The sequence below is a fragment of the Cherax quadricarinatus genome, chromosome 58 (assembly GCF_038502225.1).
Source record: "Cherax quadricarinatus isolate ZL_2023a chromosome 58, ASM3850222v1, whole genome shotgun sequence".
Classification (NCBI taxonomy): Eukaryota; Metazoa; Arthropoda; class Malacostraca; order Decapoda; family Parastacidae; genus Cherax; species Cherax quadricarinatus.
The window spans coordinates 27,097,364-27,115,880 of record NC_091349.1 but is presented as its reverse complement, the minus strand read 5'-3'; the positions used below and the strand labels follow the sequence as shown (position 1 = coordinate 27,115,880).

General features: G+C 42.6%; 1 protein-coding gene across 1 annotated transcript in view; it reads left to right on the top strand.

The window, feature by feature from the left end:
* The window catches only part of LOC128698121 (protein turtle homolog B-like), a 120,402-nt gene that overhangs the window by 61,186 nt on the left and 40,699 nt on the right, over positions 1-18,517 (top strand). The window contains exons 8-9 of the mRNA XM_070097655.1: positions 11,043-11,194; positions 11,745-11,886. Of these exons, the coding sequence (XP_069953756.1) occupies positions 11,043-11,194; positions 11,745-11,886 (294 nt within the window). The remainder of the gene's footprint in view (positions 1-11,042; positions 11,195-11,744; positions 11,887-18,517) is intronic.

Sequence of the window (18,517 nt, the reverse complement as noted above, 5' to 3'; positions counted from 1 at the left end):
AGTTCACTTAATAGCCTCATCACCACCTTCTCGGTTGTGTGTATTGTGTCCAGCAATTGATGGTGTACCCCATCACTCCGTCCTTCTGTAGACCTTTCTGTCTCCACTGTCAATACTTCTTTAAATCACATGCTGAGCTCCTCAAATACTTCTCGGTCGTTTCTTGTGATCTCCCCTCCTTCCTTCCTCAGCCTGATTATCTGGTCCTTGACTGTTATTTTCCTCCTGATGTGACTGTACAACAGCTTCGGGTAGGACTTGGCTTTTGCTGCTATGTAATTTTCATATTGTAGTGGGGCATCCCTTGGGCCTCCCTTCTTACCTGCTCATATTCATTTCTGGCTCTTCGGCAACTCTCCTTATTCTCCTGGGTCCTTTGCCTTCTATACTTCTTTCATTCTAGGCACACTTGGTTTTGGCCTCTCTACACCTTTGAATGAACCAAGGGCTCGTCCTGGCCTCTCATTGTTTCTGTTACCCTTTGGTACAAACCTTTTCTCTGCTTATTTGCATATTGTTGTCACATAATCCATCATCTCATTTGCTGATCTCCCTCCCAGTTCTCTGTCCCACTGAACCTCGTGCAGGAAATTCCTCATGCATGTGTGGTCACCTCTCCTGTAGTTTGGTTACATTCGTCCTGCCCTTCCTGCTTCCCTCTCCACTTGTAACGTGTTGATACACGAGGTGTGTATGTGTACTCACCTAATTGTGGTTACAGGGGTCGAGTTATAACTCCTGGCCCCACCTCTTCACTATTTGCTACCAGGTCCTCTACCTGCTCTTTGAGCTTTATCATACCTCTTGTTTAAGCTATGTATGGATCCTGCCTCCACTACATCACTTTCCAGAATATTCCCCTTGCTGACAACTCTATGGCTGAAGAAATACTTTCTAACATCTCTCTGACTCATCTGAGTCTTTAACTTCCAATTGTGACCCCTTGTTGCTGTGTCCCATCTCTGGAACATCCTGTCTCTGTCCACCTTGTCATTTCCTCAGTATTTTATATGTCGTTATCATGTCCCCCCTATCTCCCCTCTCTTCGAGAATCGTCAGGTCGATGTCCCTTAACCTTACTTCGTAGGACATCCACTTAGCTCTGGGACTAGTCTTGTTGCCAAACTTGGCACTTTCTCTAATTTCTTGACGTGCTTGACCAGGTGTTGCCAATATATAATAGTCATATTGCTTAGGGTAGCAACGCAATATGTGTCCTCTAGCTTTGTATTTACAATATAAATTAGGGAAGTTGCACATTGTGTGTTTGTTATGACTATGTGACAGTCATACAGAACAGGGCAACCGTACACTGTTTTCATCACATAATTCTCCCATAGAATAAGGTAGCAGCACGATGTGAGTATTCCCACTGTGTAACTATCAAACAGAATAAGGTATCAGCGCACTGCTAGTGCTCCCAGATTTTTAATTAAAAAAGATTGTAAGTCAAGCCTCGTATATGATAACACCGTTAATAATCACTCTTTCTTCCCCTCCCCGCGTATACATAAATAACGTTTACGATACTTACTTCCATCACCCCCTACCAGCGTGATAAGGGACCCCTCCCTATATATTTTAATAGCTCTAACAGCGCTTTCTTTCCCTACCCCGTACCAGCACTTCTTTCCCTACCCCGTACCAGCACTTCTTTCCCTACCCCTACCAGCCCTCGTAAAGCCTCCACTGTTCAACGCTGCCGAACCTCGGCCACTACAACAAACATTATAGCCACTAAAAACTTTATGGACACTTCAACAAACATTATAGGCTCTATATTACGTGGCCAGAGTTACTAGGAAGAAAATTTTCGCCTCCTTCCTAATAACCAGTGTGTACGCTGGACGTAATGTACGTTAACAAGCATTCCTCTTGAAAATAAGTATTATCATCAAGATTATTTATCGTTCTGGTATATATAAAGAGAACACAGTAAATGTGCAGCTAACGAGAATAGAAAATGCTTATATAAAGTTTTTTTTTTTTACTGTTTTAAAGGGTCTAGATGAACGTAATTATAACAATTCCAGTGAGTCCGCACTTAGTGGAATTTTATTGCTGAATGTAAATCAAATTCATAAGACTTTCCGCATTTTAAAACAAATAAATCATAAATGATATCGTGTGCAGCATTTATGAGGTTTGGCCCAGGTACAACTTGAAGAGATTCACAACATTGAGGTAGTTATTTATCCAGTATATTGTTAAAAAGAGACAGACCAAAGTTGACACTTCAGAGTCGCAGTATAGCATAGAGAGAACAGCGTTAAGAAGGCAGCACCAAACATGTTCACAGCAGTGTTGCTAACACTAATACTGGCCACACAGCAGTGTTGCTAAGATAACACTAATACTGGCCACACAGCAGTGTTGCTAAGATAACACTAATGCTGGCCACACAGCAGTGTTGCTAAGATAACACTAATGCTGGCCACACAGCAGTGTTGCTAAGATAACACTAATGCTGGCCACACAGCAGTGTTGCTAAGATAACACTAATGCTGGCCACACAGCAGTGTTGCTAGGATAACACTAATGCTGGCCACACAGCAGTGTTGCTAACACTAATGCTGGCCACACAGCAGTGTTGCTAAGATAACACTAATGCTGGCCACACAGCAGTGTTGCTAAGATAACACTAATGCTGGCCACACAGCAGTGTTGCTAACACTAATGCTGGCCACACAGCAGTGTTGCTAAGATAACACTAATGCTGGCCACACAGCAGTGTTGCTAAGATAACACTAATGCTGGCCACACAGCAGTGTTGCTAAGATAACACTAATGCTGGCCACACAGCAGTGTTGCTAAGATAACACTAATGCTGGCCACACAGCAGTGTTGCTAAGATAACACTAATGCTGGCCACGCAACAGTGTTGGTAAGATAACACTAATGCTGGCCACACAGCAGTGTTGCTAAGATAACACTAATGCTGGCCACGCAAAAGTGTTGCTAAGATAACACTAATGCTGGCCACGCAACAGTGTTACTAACGCTGATACAAGCCACACAACAGTGTTGCTAAGATAACACTAATGCTGGCCACGCAACAGTGTTGCTAAGATAACACTAATGCTGGCCACACAGCAGTGTTGCTAAGATAACACTAATGCTGGCCACGCAACAGTGTTGCTAAGATAACACTAATGCTAGCCACGCAACAGTGTTGCTAACACTAATGCTGGCCATGCAACAGTGTTGCTAACACTAATGCTGGCCACGCAACAGTGTTGCTAACACTAATGCTGGCCACGCAACAGTGTTGCTAAGATAACACTAATGCTGGCCACGCAACAGTGTTGCTAACACTAATGCTGGCCACGCAACAGTGTTGCTAACACTAATGCTGGCCACGCAACAGTGTTACTAACACTGATACTGGCCACACAGCAGTGTTGCTAAGATAACACTAATGCTGGCCACGCAACAGTGTTACTAACACTGATACTGGCCACACAGCAGTGTTGCTAAGATAACACTTATGCTGGCCACGCAACAGTGTTACTAACACTGATACTAGCCACACAGCAGTGTTGCTAAGATAACACTAATGCTGGCCACGCAACAGTGTTACTAACACTGATACTGGCCACACAGCAGTGTTACTAACACTAATACTGGCCACACAGCAATGTTTCTAAGATAACACTAATACTGGCCACACGACAGTGTTTCTAACACTTATGCTTGCCACACAGCAGTGTTCCTGTTGTAGCACCAACACTGGTCACACAGCAGTGTTCCTATTGTAGCACCAACACTGTTCACACAGCAGTGTTCCTGTTGTAGCACCAACACTGTTCACACAGCAGTGTTCCTATTGTAGCACCAACACTGTTCACACAGCAGTGTTCCTGTTGTAGCACCAACACTGTTCACACAGCAGTGTTCCTGTTGTAGCACCAACACTGGTCACACAGCAGTGTTCCTGTTGTAGCACCAACACTGTTCACACAGCAGTGTTCCTATTGTAGCACCAACACTGTTCACACAGCAGTGTTCCTGTTGTAGCACCAACACTGTTCACACAGCAGTGTTCCTATTGTAGCACCAACACTGTTCACACAGCAGTGTTCCTGTTGTAGCACCAACACTGGTCACACAGCAGTGTTCCTGTTGTAGCACCAACACTGTTCACACAGCAGTGTTCCTGTTGTAGCACCAACACTGGTCACACAGCAGTGTTCCTGTTGTAGCACCAACACTGGTCACACAGCAGTGTTCCTGTTGTAGCACCAACACTGTTCACACAGCAGTGTTCCTGTTGTAGCACCAACACTGGTCACACAGCAGTGTTCCTGTTCTAGCATCAACACTGGTCACACACCAGTGTTCCTGTTCTAGCTCCAACACTGGTCGCACACAAGTGTTTTTGTTGTAACACCAACATTGGTCGCACACCAGTGTTCCTGTTGTAGCACCAACACTGGTCACAGAGCAGTGTTCCTTTGGTAGCACCAGCACAGGTTACACAGCGGTGTTCCTGTGGGTGGACCAACACTGGTCACACAGCACCAACACTAGTTACACAGCAGTGCTCCTGTGGGTGCACCAACACTTGTCATACACCACCACCACTGGTTATACAGCAGTGTTCCTGTAGGTGCACCAACACAGGTTACACAGCAACAACAGCTGGTTATTTTGTATATATTTTACGTAGCTGTAGCAACTGTCCCCTCCAGACCATTGTTGAATATTGATATATTATTCTCACTTCAAAGTTATTTACTAAATTTCTGTCATTATTTGAATTCTTAAAAGCTGGTCAGTTTTCCCTTAGGAAAAAGTTAGGATTGATTTTGACTCGTGTAGATCCCAAGTCATAATTTCTGAGTGTCGCATCTGATAAGCTACAACCCTTCCAGACTGATAATTTAATAATGCAACTTTTGAACGGCTTGAAGCTTAATGTGCTTGTGTATTTTAGGGTATTTGTCTGTTTGGTCTCTTTCAATGATTTCAGTTAGAAAAAAGCACGGAACGGGTGGGGTTTAGACCCATGGCGAGTGAGTCGTAAAACTCCAGGTCATGGGTTCAAACCCCACCCGTTCCATGGTTTGTTTGTAATCGTGTTAATACGGCTTCAATTAGATTTGGGCTGTGTATGTCCTAAATTACAGTTTTGATTGAACTCTGTATACATACTATTTTCCATATGATGGTTTGTGAATGCCTCTCATAAATCCCTTCAAATTTCAATGCTAATATTTTACTGCATTATCAACGTACGCTACAATACACACGATCTGAATAATCGTGTGCATTGCTGCGCTGGGAACCAAGGTTATGGAATACTGGGGAGGCTTTTTTTTAGTATCGAGCAGCTACCGAGGCACACAGTTTGTTGTTTTATGGCCGTCCTCTCTATTGTATATATTTTGGTAGAATTACCGACAATATGTAAAGTAAAAGGACACAAGTGCAACTAATGAGACATTTTGTGGCAACGTTTCGCTCTCCAGGAGCTTTCTCAAGCCGCAAAGCTTCTGGAGAGCGAAACGTTGCCACAATAAAATGTCACATTAGTTGCACCTGTCATTTTACTTTACGAGGTTCTGCTGAAGGTCCCCGTCTTCGTGTCGCTTGAGTATGACTGCCATTTGAAGCCTGTGAGGAGCAACACTTCTGCGCTCGATGATATATCACCAATAAATCAATGAAAAAAAATGACAATAAAACATTTCTCGTGGCCGAATTTATTTTTTTTAGTTAGCAAAATATGATACATACACAGCGTGCTGCTACCGTCTTCGATGCGATAGTTACATAGTGGGAACAAATGCTAACAATGAATCCATGTTATTTTCCATCATGCAGGATGAGACTCAGAAAGTGTTTGAAATCTGTCGTCCTGAGCTGGGAGATTAGTGGGGCAATGAGGATATCGTCAAGTATTCCATTAAGTACTCATCAACTCCGGGAACTTCAAAGATTTTCTTCCAGCATTGCTGGAGTTACTATCACTTGGGAATGGTCTCAGGATAGTTCATTCCATCACAGGAGAAATGGAACTCTTATGAAGAATTCTCCATCATACTAGAACGGGGTCTAGAGAACTTATACATAAGAAACAGAGGAAAATAAAAAGGAAGGGAAAGGAATGTAGATGTAATGTATCTACCTGGTGGCCTGGTGAGGGCTCTGGTGGCCTGGTGGTTAACGCTCTCGCTTCACACGGTGAGGGCCTGGGTTCGAAACATTGGACGTGTTTCTTTCCACCTGTTGTCTATGTTCCCCATCAGTAAAATGGGTACCTGGGTGTTAGTCGACTGGTGTGGGTCGCATCCTGGGACACTGACCTAAGGAGGCCTGGTCACAGACCGGGCCGCGGGGGCGTTGACCCCCGGAACTCTCTCCAGGTAAACTCCAGGTAAACCTTCAACATGTTTATTTTAATTAAATTTTTGTTACCAACGGGACGATGATTTGTTGCTTGTTCACGCTCTGTTCACGCTCTGTTCACGCTCTGTTCAACGAATTGCAGAGTCTGGTTTCAATCAGCTTCAGTGATTTGCTGTTTGATTTTACTTCAAACAATAGAAGAGCTGGAGTCCAGCTCGAGTGACTCTTGAGTGCGTGACAATGACTTTGTTAATAGGAAGCCAGAAAGGTTCATCAACTCACTGACTGTGACTTGGGGTTGTCTACACGTGGCGTCAATAAGACAGAAACTCCAGTTATGTCTCTGTGATTACCTGGACCAAAACAATTACAGACGCAATAATGGTAGAATTACCAACACAATGTAGGGTAAATGGACGCAGATGCAACTAATATGACATATAATTGTGGCAACATTTCGCTCTCCAAGAGCTTTGTCAAACCGTAACTGCTAAACAAAGCTCCTAGAAAGAGAAACGTTGCCATAAACTGCATCTGTGTCCATTTAGCTAACAGTCACAGAGCCATAGATTCCCGATGACTGTCAGAGAGCAAGTGTGACTGCTGTTACTCGGGGACTCGCTGCTGGCAGATGAAGGTTACACCAAACAGTTAAGCAGTGCCAGGCACTCGACATGCAAGCCCAGCTTTTATTTTCCAGGCAATAACTTGGATTAAGCAACACATCATTGACTAGCTGATCCCTGGCCCTCCTGGCTCTCCTGGCCCTCTTGGCCCTCCTGGCTCTCCAGTCATCGTCTTCATAACAATAATTTCAACACAAAAATGTGCATTAATTTTCAGTTCGTTCACGAGTATTAATTACCTTGGCTTTATATTATTAATATTAACATAAGAAAAACATACCACGGGCGGGGCTTGAACCCGCGGTAGCCACTGGTTAATGCGTCGGTCTGGAGTTTTACGACACACTACTGCGGGTTCAAGCCCCGTCCATGGTATGGTTTGTTTGCAATCGTGTCATTGCGATTTCGTGAATCATAACATTAACACAAGGAGAAACACTGCAGCAGGCCTACTGGCCCATACTTGGTAAGTTTACAAACCCACCCAAAAATATTCATCCCAACCCATTATCAATGTTATCCAAGAAATAAGCTTTGATAACCTTATTAATTAAAGTTAATAGGTCTAATAGGGAGTACCAAATTTAAAAGGGTCATAAAGAGCCTGAAGAAGAGAAAATTTGATCCAAGGCGAGGGACTGAGAAGTTGTGTTTCAGAAAACAATATATATCTCCATCAATACCTTCGACGGGGATGCCTTGATTCCGGGGAAGAGCTCTTGATCCAAAGAATCAGAGCTACCCTTTCCCTCCTCGGATCAAATTTCATTGCTTTCCATTCCTCGGTCGCTGCATGACTCTTATGGGTTTAGCGCTTCTCATGAATATAATTTGTCATCAGTAACACCAGTAATCAGTTTTGATCCAAGGAAGGGAAGATAGCTTTAATTCCTTGGATCAAAAGGCCTCCTCAAGCCACGAAATAGCCTGTTAGCATCATTACAGGATTTAAAATCCCTCCAGATTAATGGAATATAACAGGAAGAAATACCAGAATTTGTTTCTGTAATCACATTTATGTATAATAAAGTAGCAATACTCTTAGTGTTGCCACAATGTAACTCTCATACAGAGAAGTGCAGCAACACTGTTAGTGTTGCTACAATGTAACTCTCATACAGAGAAGTGCAGCAACACACTGTTAGTGTTGCTACAATGCAACTCTCACACAGTAGTGTAGCAACACACTGTTAGTTGCCACAATCTAACACACAGTAGTGTAGCAACACACTGTTAGTTGCCACAATCTAACACACAGTAGTGTAGCAACACACTGTTAGTTGCCACAGTGTAACTCTCACACAGTAGTGTAGCAACACACTGTTAGTTGCCACAGTGCAACTCTCACACAGTAGTGTAGCAACACACTGTTAGTTGCCACAGTGCAACTCTCACACAGTAGTGTAGCAACACACTGTTAGTTGCCACAGTGTAACTCTCACACAGTAGTGTAGCAACACACTGTTAGTTGCCACAGTGCAACTCTCACACAGTAGTGTAGCAACACACTGTTAGTTGCCACAGTGCAACTCTCACACAGTAGTGTAGCAACACACTGTTAGTTGCCACAGTGCAACTCTCACACAGTAGTGTAGCAACACACTGTTAGTTGCCACAGTGCAACTCTCACACAGTAGTGTAGCAACACACTGTTAGTTGCCACAGTGCAACTCTCACACAGTAGTGTAGCAATACACTGTTAGTTGCCACAATGAAACTCTCACACAGTGTAGCAACACACTGTTAGTGTTCCATCACGTAATTCTGTCGACACTTCTAGCTGATGATATGGAAGAAATTTGCCCTGATGTTCGGTGCGTCGTGACGCAGAAAATAATGCTAAAATTACAGTTACTCTCAAACGACAAAGTCTCTTTTGTTATAGCAAATTGAATCAATTATCCCGTCTCATGCAAATAATCAACATACATTATCAGAATCTCTGGCCTGAAAATTTGCAGCTTTTTCATGCCCTAGAAATGTACAATTCTGAAGTCCGGAGGAGACTGTAGCGTCCTCCAACCTTCCCGTATATGTCATGTCATAGGCGGTTGCTAAATTACCAGCAGTGTGTTACTGCTAATGCAGCAGCACACTGCAGCTCTCCCACTAAGTGACAAGCGTAGTTAGTACAAGTGTTCCCACCATGTTAGTGTCAGACAGAGTAGACTCGTCGCACACTGGTGTTCCTACCATGTAACTGGACAGCAGTATAGGATAGCAGCACACAGCGAATGTTTCCACTGTATGTACTAGGTTATCCCATGTGCATACATACACCTTGCACTCACTGAAGCCATCTTAATTAATTCTGGTTACTCCAGCGGGCCTAGTCCGTGGCTAGTCTAGCAGTCCTATCCCCTGCAAGTGCAACCAACGTCAAGTGCATTTGACAGCTAGTAGCTATTAATACGAGCTTCTCCAACAATATTTAACTCCTAACTCTGCCGCCATCAACATTATGCGTCCTGACGAGCGCGCACACACACACACGCACGCACGCACGCGCACACACACGCACACACACACACACACACACACACACACACACACACACACACACACACACACACACACACACACACACACACACACACACCTCACACTACGAACTTCACTAAAGGAAAAAGATCTTGGGGTGAGTATAATACCGAGCACATCTGAGGAGTGCATCAATCAAATAACTGCTGCAGCATATGGGCGTCTGACAAACCTAAGAAGAGCGTTCCTATACCTCATTAAGGAGGTATCCACACCTGGTGAAGCACGTCAAAAAATAGAGAAATTGCAAAGTTTTGAAACAAGACTAGTCCCAGAGCTAAGGGGATTGTCATATGAAGAAAGCTTAAGGGAAATCGGCCTGACGACACTGGAGGACAGAAAGGTCAGGGGAGACATGATAACGGCATATAAAATACTGCGAGGAATTGACGAGGTCGACAAAGACGGGATGTTCCAAAGATGGGACACAGAAACAAGGGGTCACAATTGGAAGCTGAAGATTCCTACAAGTCAAAGGGATGTTAGGGAGTATTTATTCAGTCATAGAGTTGTCAGGAAGTGCAATAGACTAGAAAGTGACGTAGTGGAGGTTTGATAAAGCTCATGGTGCAGGGAGAGATAGGACCTTGTAGCAATCAGTGAAAAGGCTGGGCCAGGAGCTATGACTCGGCCCCTGCAACCACAAATAGTTGAGTACAAATATGCGAGTACACACACACACACACACACACACACACACACACACACACACACACACACACACACACACACACACACACACACACACAACGTATTTTCGCGATGCCAGGCGCCTTTTACATTCAGGCTAACCTGGTGAGAAAATGAGGCTACGAGTCGAAAATGAGTCCTTACTCGTACTCTACTTGTTTATGTACCTACTCGTACTCTACTTGTTTATGTACCTACTCGTACTCTACTTGTTTATGTACCTACTCGTACTCTACTTGTTTATGTACCTACTCGTACTCTACTTGTTTATGTACCTACTCGTACTCTACTTGTTTATGTACCTACTCGTATTCCGTTTTGTTTAGATAAAAATAAACATACGATAAAACTAAGCACATCATAATTACATTAGGTAAAGGAACACCTCTGCAACCAATGCAACAAAGCTCCTGCAGAGCGAAACGTTGCCACAGTGAAACATCACACTAGTTGCATCTGTGTTCATTTACCTGACATGTTGCTGGTAATTCTATCATAAATAATTACCTTTATATAACTACTCTGAGGATTATTCCAGGAAATAGTTATATAGAAACATTTAAAAATAGCGTTAAACAGTAGTCTACAACACAGCAACTCACTATGCAAATTGCAAAAGAAATCAGAAGGAAAAGTGAGTTAGGTTAGGTTAAGTTAGGTTATGTAAGGTTTGTCAGGAAACAGATTAAGTGTTTTCTGATGTGGGTTTTAGTCAAATAATCCGCAGCTGGAGCTTCTGGTTATTTGGCTGAGGCCTTCTACTGGCTTACCCGTCCACCCCTTTAAAAATTAAGATTATAATCGTAATCATTAACATGTGCGTTGTCCCTGCAGATGCACCTGTGTGTAGGACCCCTCAGATGTCCTACCATGGAGCTGCCAGGTATGAGCAAGTTAACATTCCATGCTACCTGGACGCTTATCCACCACCTGTCTCCTTTAAATGGACTTTCAACAACAGTGGGGAGAGCGCTGACATCCCCAAGGTGAGCCAGTCCTCTCCAACACTTTAACTAATCAGGGACAGAGGTGTGATTAGCTAACAGACGTTCGAGCCTACACTCCTTTCTCTGAATGACCCACGTAGGATTACCATATCATGAAATGTACTAAAATAAAATTACCTCAATTGAGCTTGCACTAGTTAATGACTAAGCAGTGAAAGATGTGTTGAAGACTCGATCTTCCGAGAGACTTAGTCTGTCTGTCGCTCTCTCTCTCTCTCTCTCTCTCTCTCTCTCTCTCTCTCTCTCTCACATACACACATACACACTTAGAAGAGGTATGATAAAGCTCATGGAGCAGGAAGAGTGATCTAGTAGTTACCAGTGAAGAGGCGGGGCCAGAAGCTGTGACTCGACCCCTCCAGCCACAACTAAGTGAGTAACTAGGTGAGTAAACACACCTACACAGAGATAAAGTACCAAGAATTCTCTCTCTCTCTCTCTCTCTCTCTCTCTCTCTCTCTCTCTCTCTCTCTCTCTCTCTCTCTCCCTCTCTCTCTCAGACTAAAGAACCAAGTGTTCTCTCTCTCAGGAGCACGTCCAGGCACTGGAGTCAGGATCAACAGTCAGCTACACTCCTAACAATGAGCTGGATTATGGCACTCTCCTGTGTTGGGCCACCAACGCTGTGGGACAACAACGACGACCTTGTGTCTTCCATGTCTTCCCTGCTGGTGAGTACTTTAATGTTTTGTTCAGTGTCTTACCATCTTACTGAGAATCTTACCGATTGTCTTAAGGTTTCCTGTACCTCGGTTGGTAGCGCACTGAACTCACGCAGTGAGTGTCGATGGTTCGATCTCCGGTACGGGTGGGAACACTGGGAGTGTTTCCTTAAGCCACCTGCTGTCCATATTCACCTAGCGATAAGTAGGTACCTGGGTGTTAGCCACCTCACACCTGCTGCCTCAGTTCAACTAATAGTAAGCAGGTGCCTGGGTATTAGTCACCTTACATATTTCTCCCCCCTTCATCTAGTAGTAAGTAGGTACCTTGTTGTCAGTCACCGTACATCTACTGCCCTTGTTGACCTAGCAGTAAGTAGGTACCTGGGTGTTAACCGACTGGTGTGGGTCGCATCATGGGGACAAAATTAACCTAAGTTGCCCGAAGTGCTCTGAATAACAAGTGGCTTTCTATATAGTAGTATGTTATTGATCTTAGCTACTGTGTGTATATGTTATGTCATGCACATGTAGATATAAATATTATTATTATTATTATTATTATTATTATTATTATTATTATTATTATTGTATTTCTGAGTGCCTTAATGTCTTACTATCTTGCTGACTCTCTTACTATTTTGCCGAGTGTCTTACTATCTTGTCGAGTGTCTTACTATCTTGTCGAGTGTCTTACTATCTTGCCGAGTGTCTATCTTGCTGAATGTCTTACTATCTTGCTGAGTGTCTTACTATTTTTCTGAGTGTCTTACTATCTTGTCGAGTGTCTTACTATCTTGCTGAGTGTCTTACTATCTTGTCGAGTGTCTTACTATCTTGCTGAGTGTCTTACTATCTTGCTGAGTGTCTTACTATCTTGTCGAGTGTCTTACTATCTTGTCGAGTATCTTACTATCTTGCTGAATGCCTTACTATCTCGCTGAGTGTCTTACTATCTTGCTGAGTGTCTTACTATCTTGCCGAGTGTCTTACTATCTTGCTGAGTGTCTTACTATCTTGTCGAGTGTCTTACTATTTTGTTGAGTGTCTTACTATATTGCTGAATGTCTTACTATCTTGCTGAGTGTCTTACTATCTTGCTGAGTGTCTTACTATCTTGCTGAGTGTCTTACTATCTTGCTGAGTGTCTTACTATCTTGTTGAGTGTCTTACTATCTTGTTGAGTGTCTTACTATCTTGTCGAGTGTCTTACTATCTTGCTGAGTGTCTTACTATCTTGAGTGTCTTACTATCTTGTCGAGTGTCTTACTATCTTGCTGAGTGTCTTACTATCTTGTTGAGTGTCTTACTATCTTGCTGAGTGTCTTATTATCTTTCTGAGTGTCTTACTATCTTGCTGAGTGTCTTACTATCTTGCTGAGTGTCTTACTATCTTGTTGAGTGTCTTACTATCTTGTCGAGTGTCTTACTATCTTGCTGAGTGTCTTACTATCTTGTTGAGTGTCTTACTATCTTGTTGAGTGTCTTACTATCTTGTCGAGTGTCTTACTATCTTGCTGAATGTCTTATTATCTTGCTGAGTGTCTTACTATCTTGCTGAATGTCTTACTATCTTGTCGAGTGTCTTACTATCTTGCTGAGTGTCTTACTATCTTGCTGAGTGTCTTACTATCTTGCTGAGTGTCTTACTATCTTGTTGAGTGTCTTACTATCTTGTCGAGTGTCTTACTATCTTGTCGAGTGTCTTACTATCTTGTTGAGTGTCTTACTATCTTGTCGAGTGTCTTACTATCTTGCTGAATGTCTTACTATCTTGCTGAGTGTCTTACTATCTTGCTGAATGTCTTACTATCTTGTCGAGTGTCTTACTATCTTGCCGAGTGTCTTACTATCTTGCTGAGTGTCTTACTATCTTGTCGAGTGTCTTACTATCTTGCTGAATGTCTTACTATCTTGCTGAGTGTCTTACTATCTTGCTGAATGTCTTACTATCTTGTCGAGTGTCTTACTATCTTGCCGAGTGTCTTACTATCTTGCTGAGTGTCTTACTATCTTGCTGAGTGTCTTACTATCTTGCTGAGTGTCTTACTATCTTGCTGACTGTCTTACTGTGCAACACTTGGGTATCTTCAGCCTCTAAATGTTCATTATGTCCAGTAATTATTCATTTCTCTCATAATTATCCGGAAAAATATCCATTTTGCTTTCTTCTCTCTAATAATTAATTGTTCAATTTATCTTCTAATTTTTCTTTCGACATCTAATTATCTATCAACACTAAATTTTCTACTGTTTTCCTAATTATTCATCCTGCTAATTATTCATCCTACTCATTATTCATCTTGCTAATTATTCATCCTGCTAATATTTGTGTGATAAGCAGATTCATTGATTCAATTAAAACTTCTCCAGTAAATATAACTTTGATTTCGCTGACTATAAATTATTTACGAGAGTGACGTAAGTATTCCTATAAATTTACAACAGTAAGTATTCCTATAAATTATTTACAACAGTGACGTAAGTATTCCTTTAAATCATTTATAACATTGATGTTACCTGCATTTTTTATTAAAAACATTGATGTCTGTTGTTGCATATTTCATTATAACCTTGATTTTAGTTGATCTATATTTCGTTCAAGTTAAATTATCGTGAAACTCAAATTTTTCGATAATTTGTTAACATATATGAAGAATTTTTGTCTATGTGCTGGACAAGACAAATATCTCGAGTGTCACGGGGAAAATTTGAAAGATTTCCAATACATTTTTGAGTTAGAGAAGCAGCGTCTTGGAAATGTAAATGACACATCTTGGTAAACTATCGTCAGCCTGGCTGGTCAGCCATCATGGAGGAGTTGCTTTCTTGAGCAATTGTGTGAGTGGCAGCAGTGCTGGAGGCTCGATCTTCAGTCTGATATCACAGGATTCTAGCAACTAGCTCGTCAGTTACCTTTATTTTTCTCTAGTATCATAGATGATTTTGTTGCAGCAGGGGTTCCCCTCCTAGGCCTGCTCCAGTACCAGGCCTACTGGTTGGTAGAGAGATGTTTTAGGCAATTGTTGCTTGTAGCTCGGCTGGTTTTTATGAGATCAGCTGATAAACAGCTGTCTTGGGAAGACTCTCAAGTTCCCTCTTGAAGACAGGAATCTATTAAAAATCTCTCTTATAAGGTGCCCCGTAGCTCGGTTGGTAGCGCACTCAGCTCACACATTAAGTGTCGGGGTTCAGTACCCGGTACAGGTGGATTCTTTGAGGGAGGGGTTCCTTAAGACATCTGTCCCTGTTCACCTAGCAGTAAGTAGGTACCTGGGTGCTAGCCAACTGGTATGGGTCGCACCCTGGAGACAAAATTAACCCTGGTTACCTGATATGACTTGCATAAGTATGGGCTTCTATGTAGTATTATTTATGTTGACTAGGTCTGTGTAAGTTGTATCAAGTACTTGTTAAAGTAATAATAATTATTAGTATTATTATTATATGAAGAGATGATGCTGAAGTCGTGTATTTATATTAATAGTTAGACTCTTGTGAGTCACTCAGCATAGAAATGTCTGAGCTTCAGTTATTTGACTGTTCACTCTGATACATAATCTACCTACCTTTTTCCTGAGGCGAACCATAGCGTAAATATTTCATAACCTGAAGTATCTGTTCACGACGTGGCAAGAAGAAATCGAAGCTTACGTAGTGTGTATTGACCATTTCTTGGTTCCTTTCCAGTTGTTTGTCTTGTGTGTTTGTTCGTGCGAGTTGGTTACTCTTAGTTCTCTCTTGAATGTCATTACTTTTATTTGAGGAGATTGCTGAGTGATCTTTCAAGTCTGAATGCTCTTTAAATCTCTCATTGCTGTTCCTCCTCCTTCCCACTTAACTCTATTGTACATGAGATCACGTAGGAAAGACAAATGAGAGTCCATACTGAAGCTCTCTGCTTTGGTGAATCATCTGCATCTATCTTGATTAATGTCTAACGTGTATTATTTAGGTATTTGAGGCAAGAATAGTTAAATAAAAGGTGTCTCCCCATTCTTCAGTGCCTCGTTCCGTTTCAAACCACACTGAAAAAAGGCACACAAACACATACACGCTCGCATATACAACAGGCCTTGTGTCTAATGGACATGTGCCTAGGACAAAATGATAACTAACACACACATTCCATTGAGTTCTGCAACACAGTGGAGACGATATCTACAGAGATTAAGAAGTAGGAGTTATGAGCTATTGCTGCTGAAGCAAAAGTGCAGAGCCTGGCAGATGAACCGGAAGTACTGAAGCAGAATACAGAGGCGAGGACTGATAGCAGAAAGATGCTGGGTGCAGGAAAATTAGTGGACAGTGAAGGGACTGAAGGAGAGGCAAGAGGAAAGAAGAACGTTGAAGAATTGATACCAGGCCACCGGGACGTTTGAGAGATAAGGGAAACAACCAAGGAGATACTTAAATCAGACCCAGAGATGTGGAGGGAAATGAAATAGGAAGAAGAGAGGGAGAGATCACTTATTATTCATGGTCTCCATGAGGCAGAAGATAAAACCTACGAGGAAAGAGTAAAGGAGGCGGTAAGAGAGACTGAGAGCGTAATCACAGTAACAGAAGACAAGGCCCAACTGACAAGTTTTCAGAGACTTGGATGGTACTAGAGGGAAAAAGAACCTCTAAATATAATTCACAGTCAAGACAGAAATGGTGCGAAACAATATCCTGCAGAGGAATTCACAGTTAAAGGATTTCCCAAAATATCAATGAGTGTACCTCAACCATGACAGAAAACAAAAAGAATGTGAGGAACTAAGAAACAGAGTAACAAAATGAGACAGAGCAGGTACCAACAGAAACGGGAGTGCAGCCTCAGGGGAAACAGCAAAAACAACTGCTCAAAGAATCACACACAGCATATATAAATAACAAAATAGGAACAATACCGTGACTGGAACGATACACAAATAACCCGCACATTAAAGAGAAAAGCTTACGACGACGTTTCGGTCCGACTTAGACCATTTACAAAGTGACTTTGTAAATGGTCCAAGTCGGACCGAAACATCGTCGTAAGCTTCTCTCTTTTATGTGCGGGTTATTTGTGTAACACACTCAGCATCCCCTCAATTCCTACCAACCCTCACCAACCAAACAAAAACCAGAAATAAACCATACTACACACCCACAGTCGCCCTCCCCAGCACTAATACAACTGCAACACCATCCTGCCATAATATCCAGCCCTGTCTACCACACCCTCAGCCTGTACCAACCCCTACCACCCCCCTGATTACAAACCTGGAAAGAAAGCTGAAAGTATGGTATACCAACTCGCATGGAATAACAAATAAGAGTGACAAGTGGCGGGAAAGAATCACTGAGGCATCCTCGGACATCATAGCACTCACAGAGACAAAGCTCATAAGGGTGATAACGGATGTAATTTTCCCATCTGGATATCAGATCCTGATTAAAGACAGGAGGAAGAGATGGGGAGGAAGAGTTGCACTCCTCATCAATGACCAATGGAGTTTTGAGGAGCTGGTAGGGCTAGTTGAAGGTGAAGTTGATAATTTCTAAATGGGGTTCCAAAAGTGATAATAGCAGAGATGTACAACCTGCTACTGAACAGCAGGAGACCAAGATACCTCGGCAACAGCTGAGGCAGCCAGAAGGGCCCCTAATAAGCAGGGCAAAGCTACTCATCATTGGGGATTTCAATCACAAGGAAATAAACAAGGAAAATCTGGAGCCACATGGGAGACTGGAGACGTAGAAAGCCAAGATGCTGGAGGTGGCACTCGAAACCTTCATGTACCAACATGTTAGGGACACATCCAAAAAGAGAGATGATGATGAACCAGCAAGGTTGGGCCTCATATTCACCTTAAACAGTTCAGACATAGGGGAAATCACAAAAGAAACGCTCTTCAGACGTAGAGTTAATAAAGAGTGAAGCAGCTAGAGGGGGAAGACTGTAAGCGAAATAATGAAACAAGTGACTGCAAAATGCAGGAAGGAAGAGAAGAAGTTCGTGCCAAGGGGAAACAGAAACAATGGGAAGACCAGAGTGAGTCCATGGTTTACCCGGAGGTGTGGAGAGGCTAAAACCAAGTGTGCTAGAGCATGGAAAAAGTATAGAAGTCAATGGACTTGGGAAACCAGGGACTTGAGCAAAAGAGCCAGAAGCAGATAAGGAGGGAGGCCCAGTGGCAATACATGAATGACAGAATCAAAAGCCCAAAAAGTTGTTATACAGCCACATCAGGAGGAAAACAACAGTCAAGGACCAGGTGAACAGGCTGAGGAAGAAGAGGGAGCTCACAGGGCGCGACCAGAAAGTATGTGTAGAACTCATCTCAAGATTCAGAAAGGTATTCACGGAGAAAACAAATAGGCTTCCAGCAAACTAAGAGAGTAGGGTGCATCTTAATTATGGGGGAGCGCTAATCCCGTAGACTGGACACATTGAACATAACTGAGAAGAAACCGCTGGAGGACCTAGATATCTCGAAGGCGGTGGACCCAGACAACATCTCTCCATGGGTTTTGAGAAAGGGAGCAGATTCACTGTGTTCTACTAACAATAAACAGGGCAACTGCCTAAGGTGTGGAAGACAGCAAACATAGTCCCAATTTTTAAGAAATGTGACAGACAGGCTGCACTAAACTAGACATGTGTCGCTAA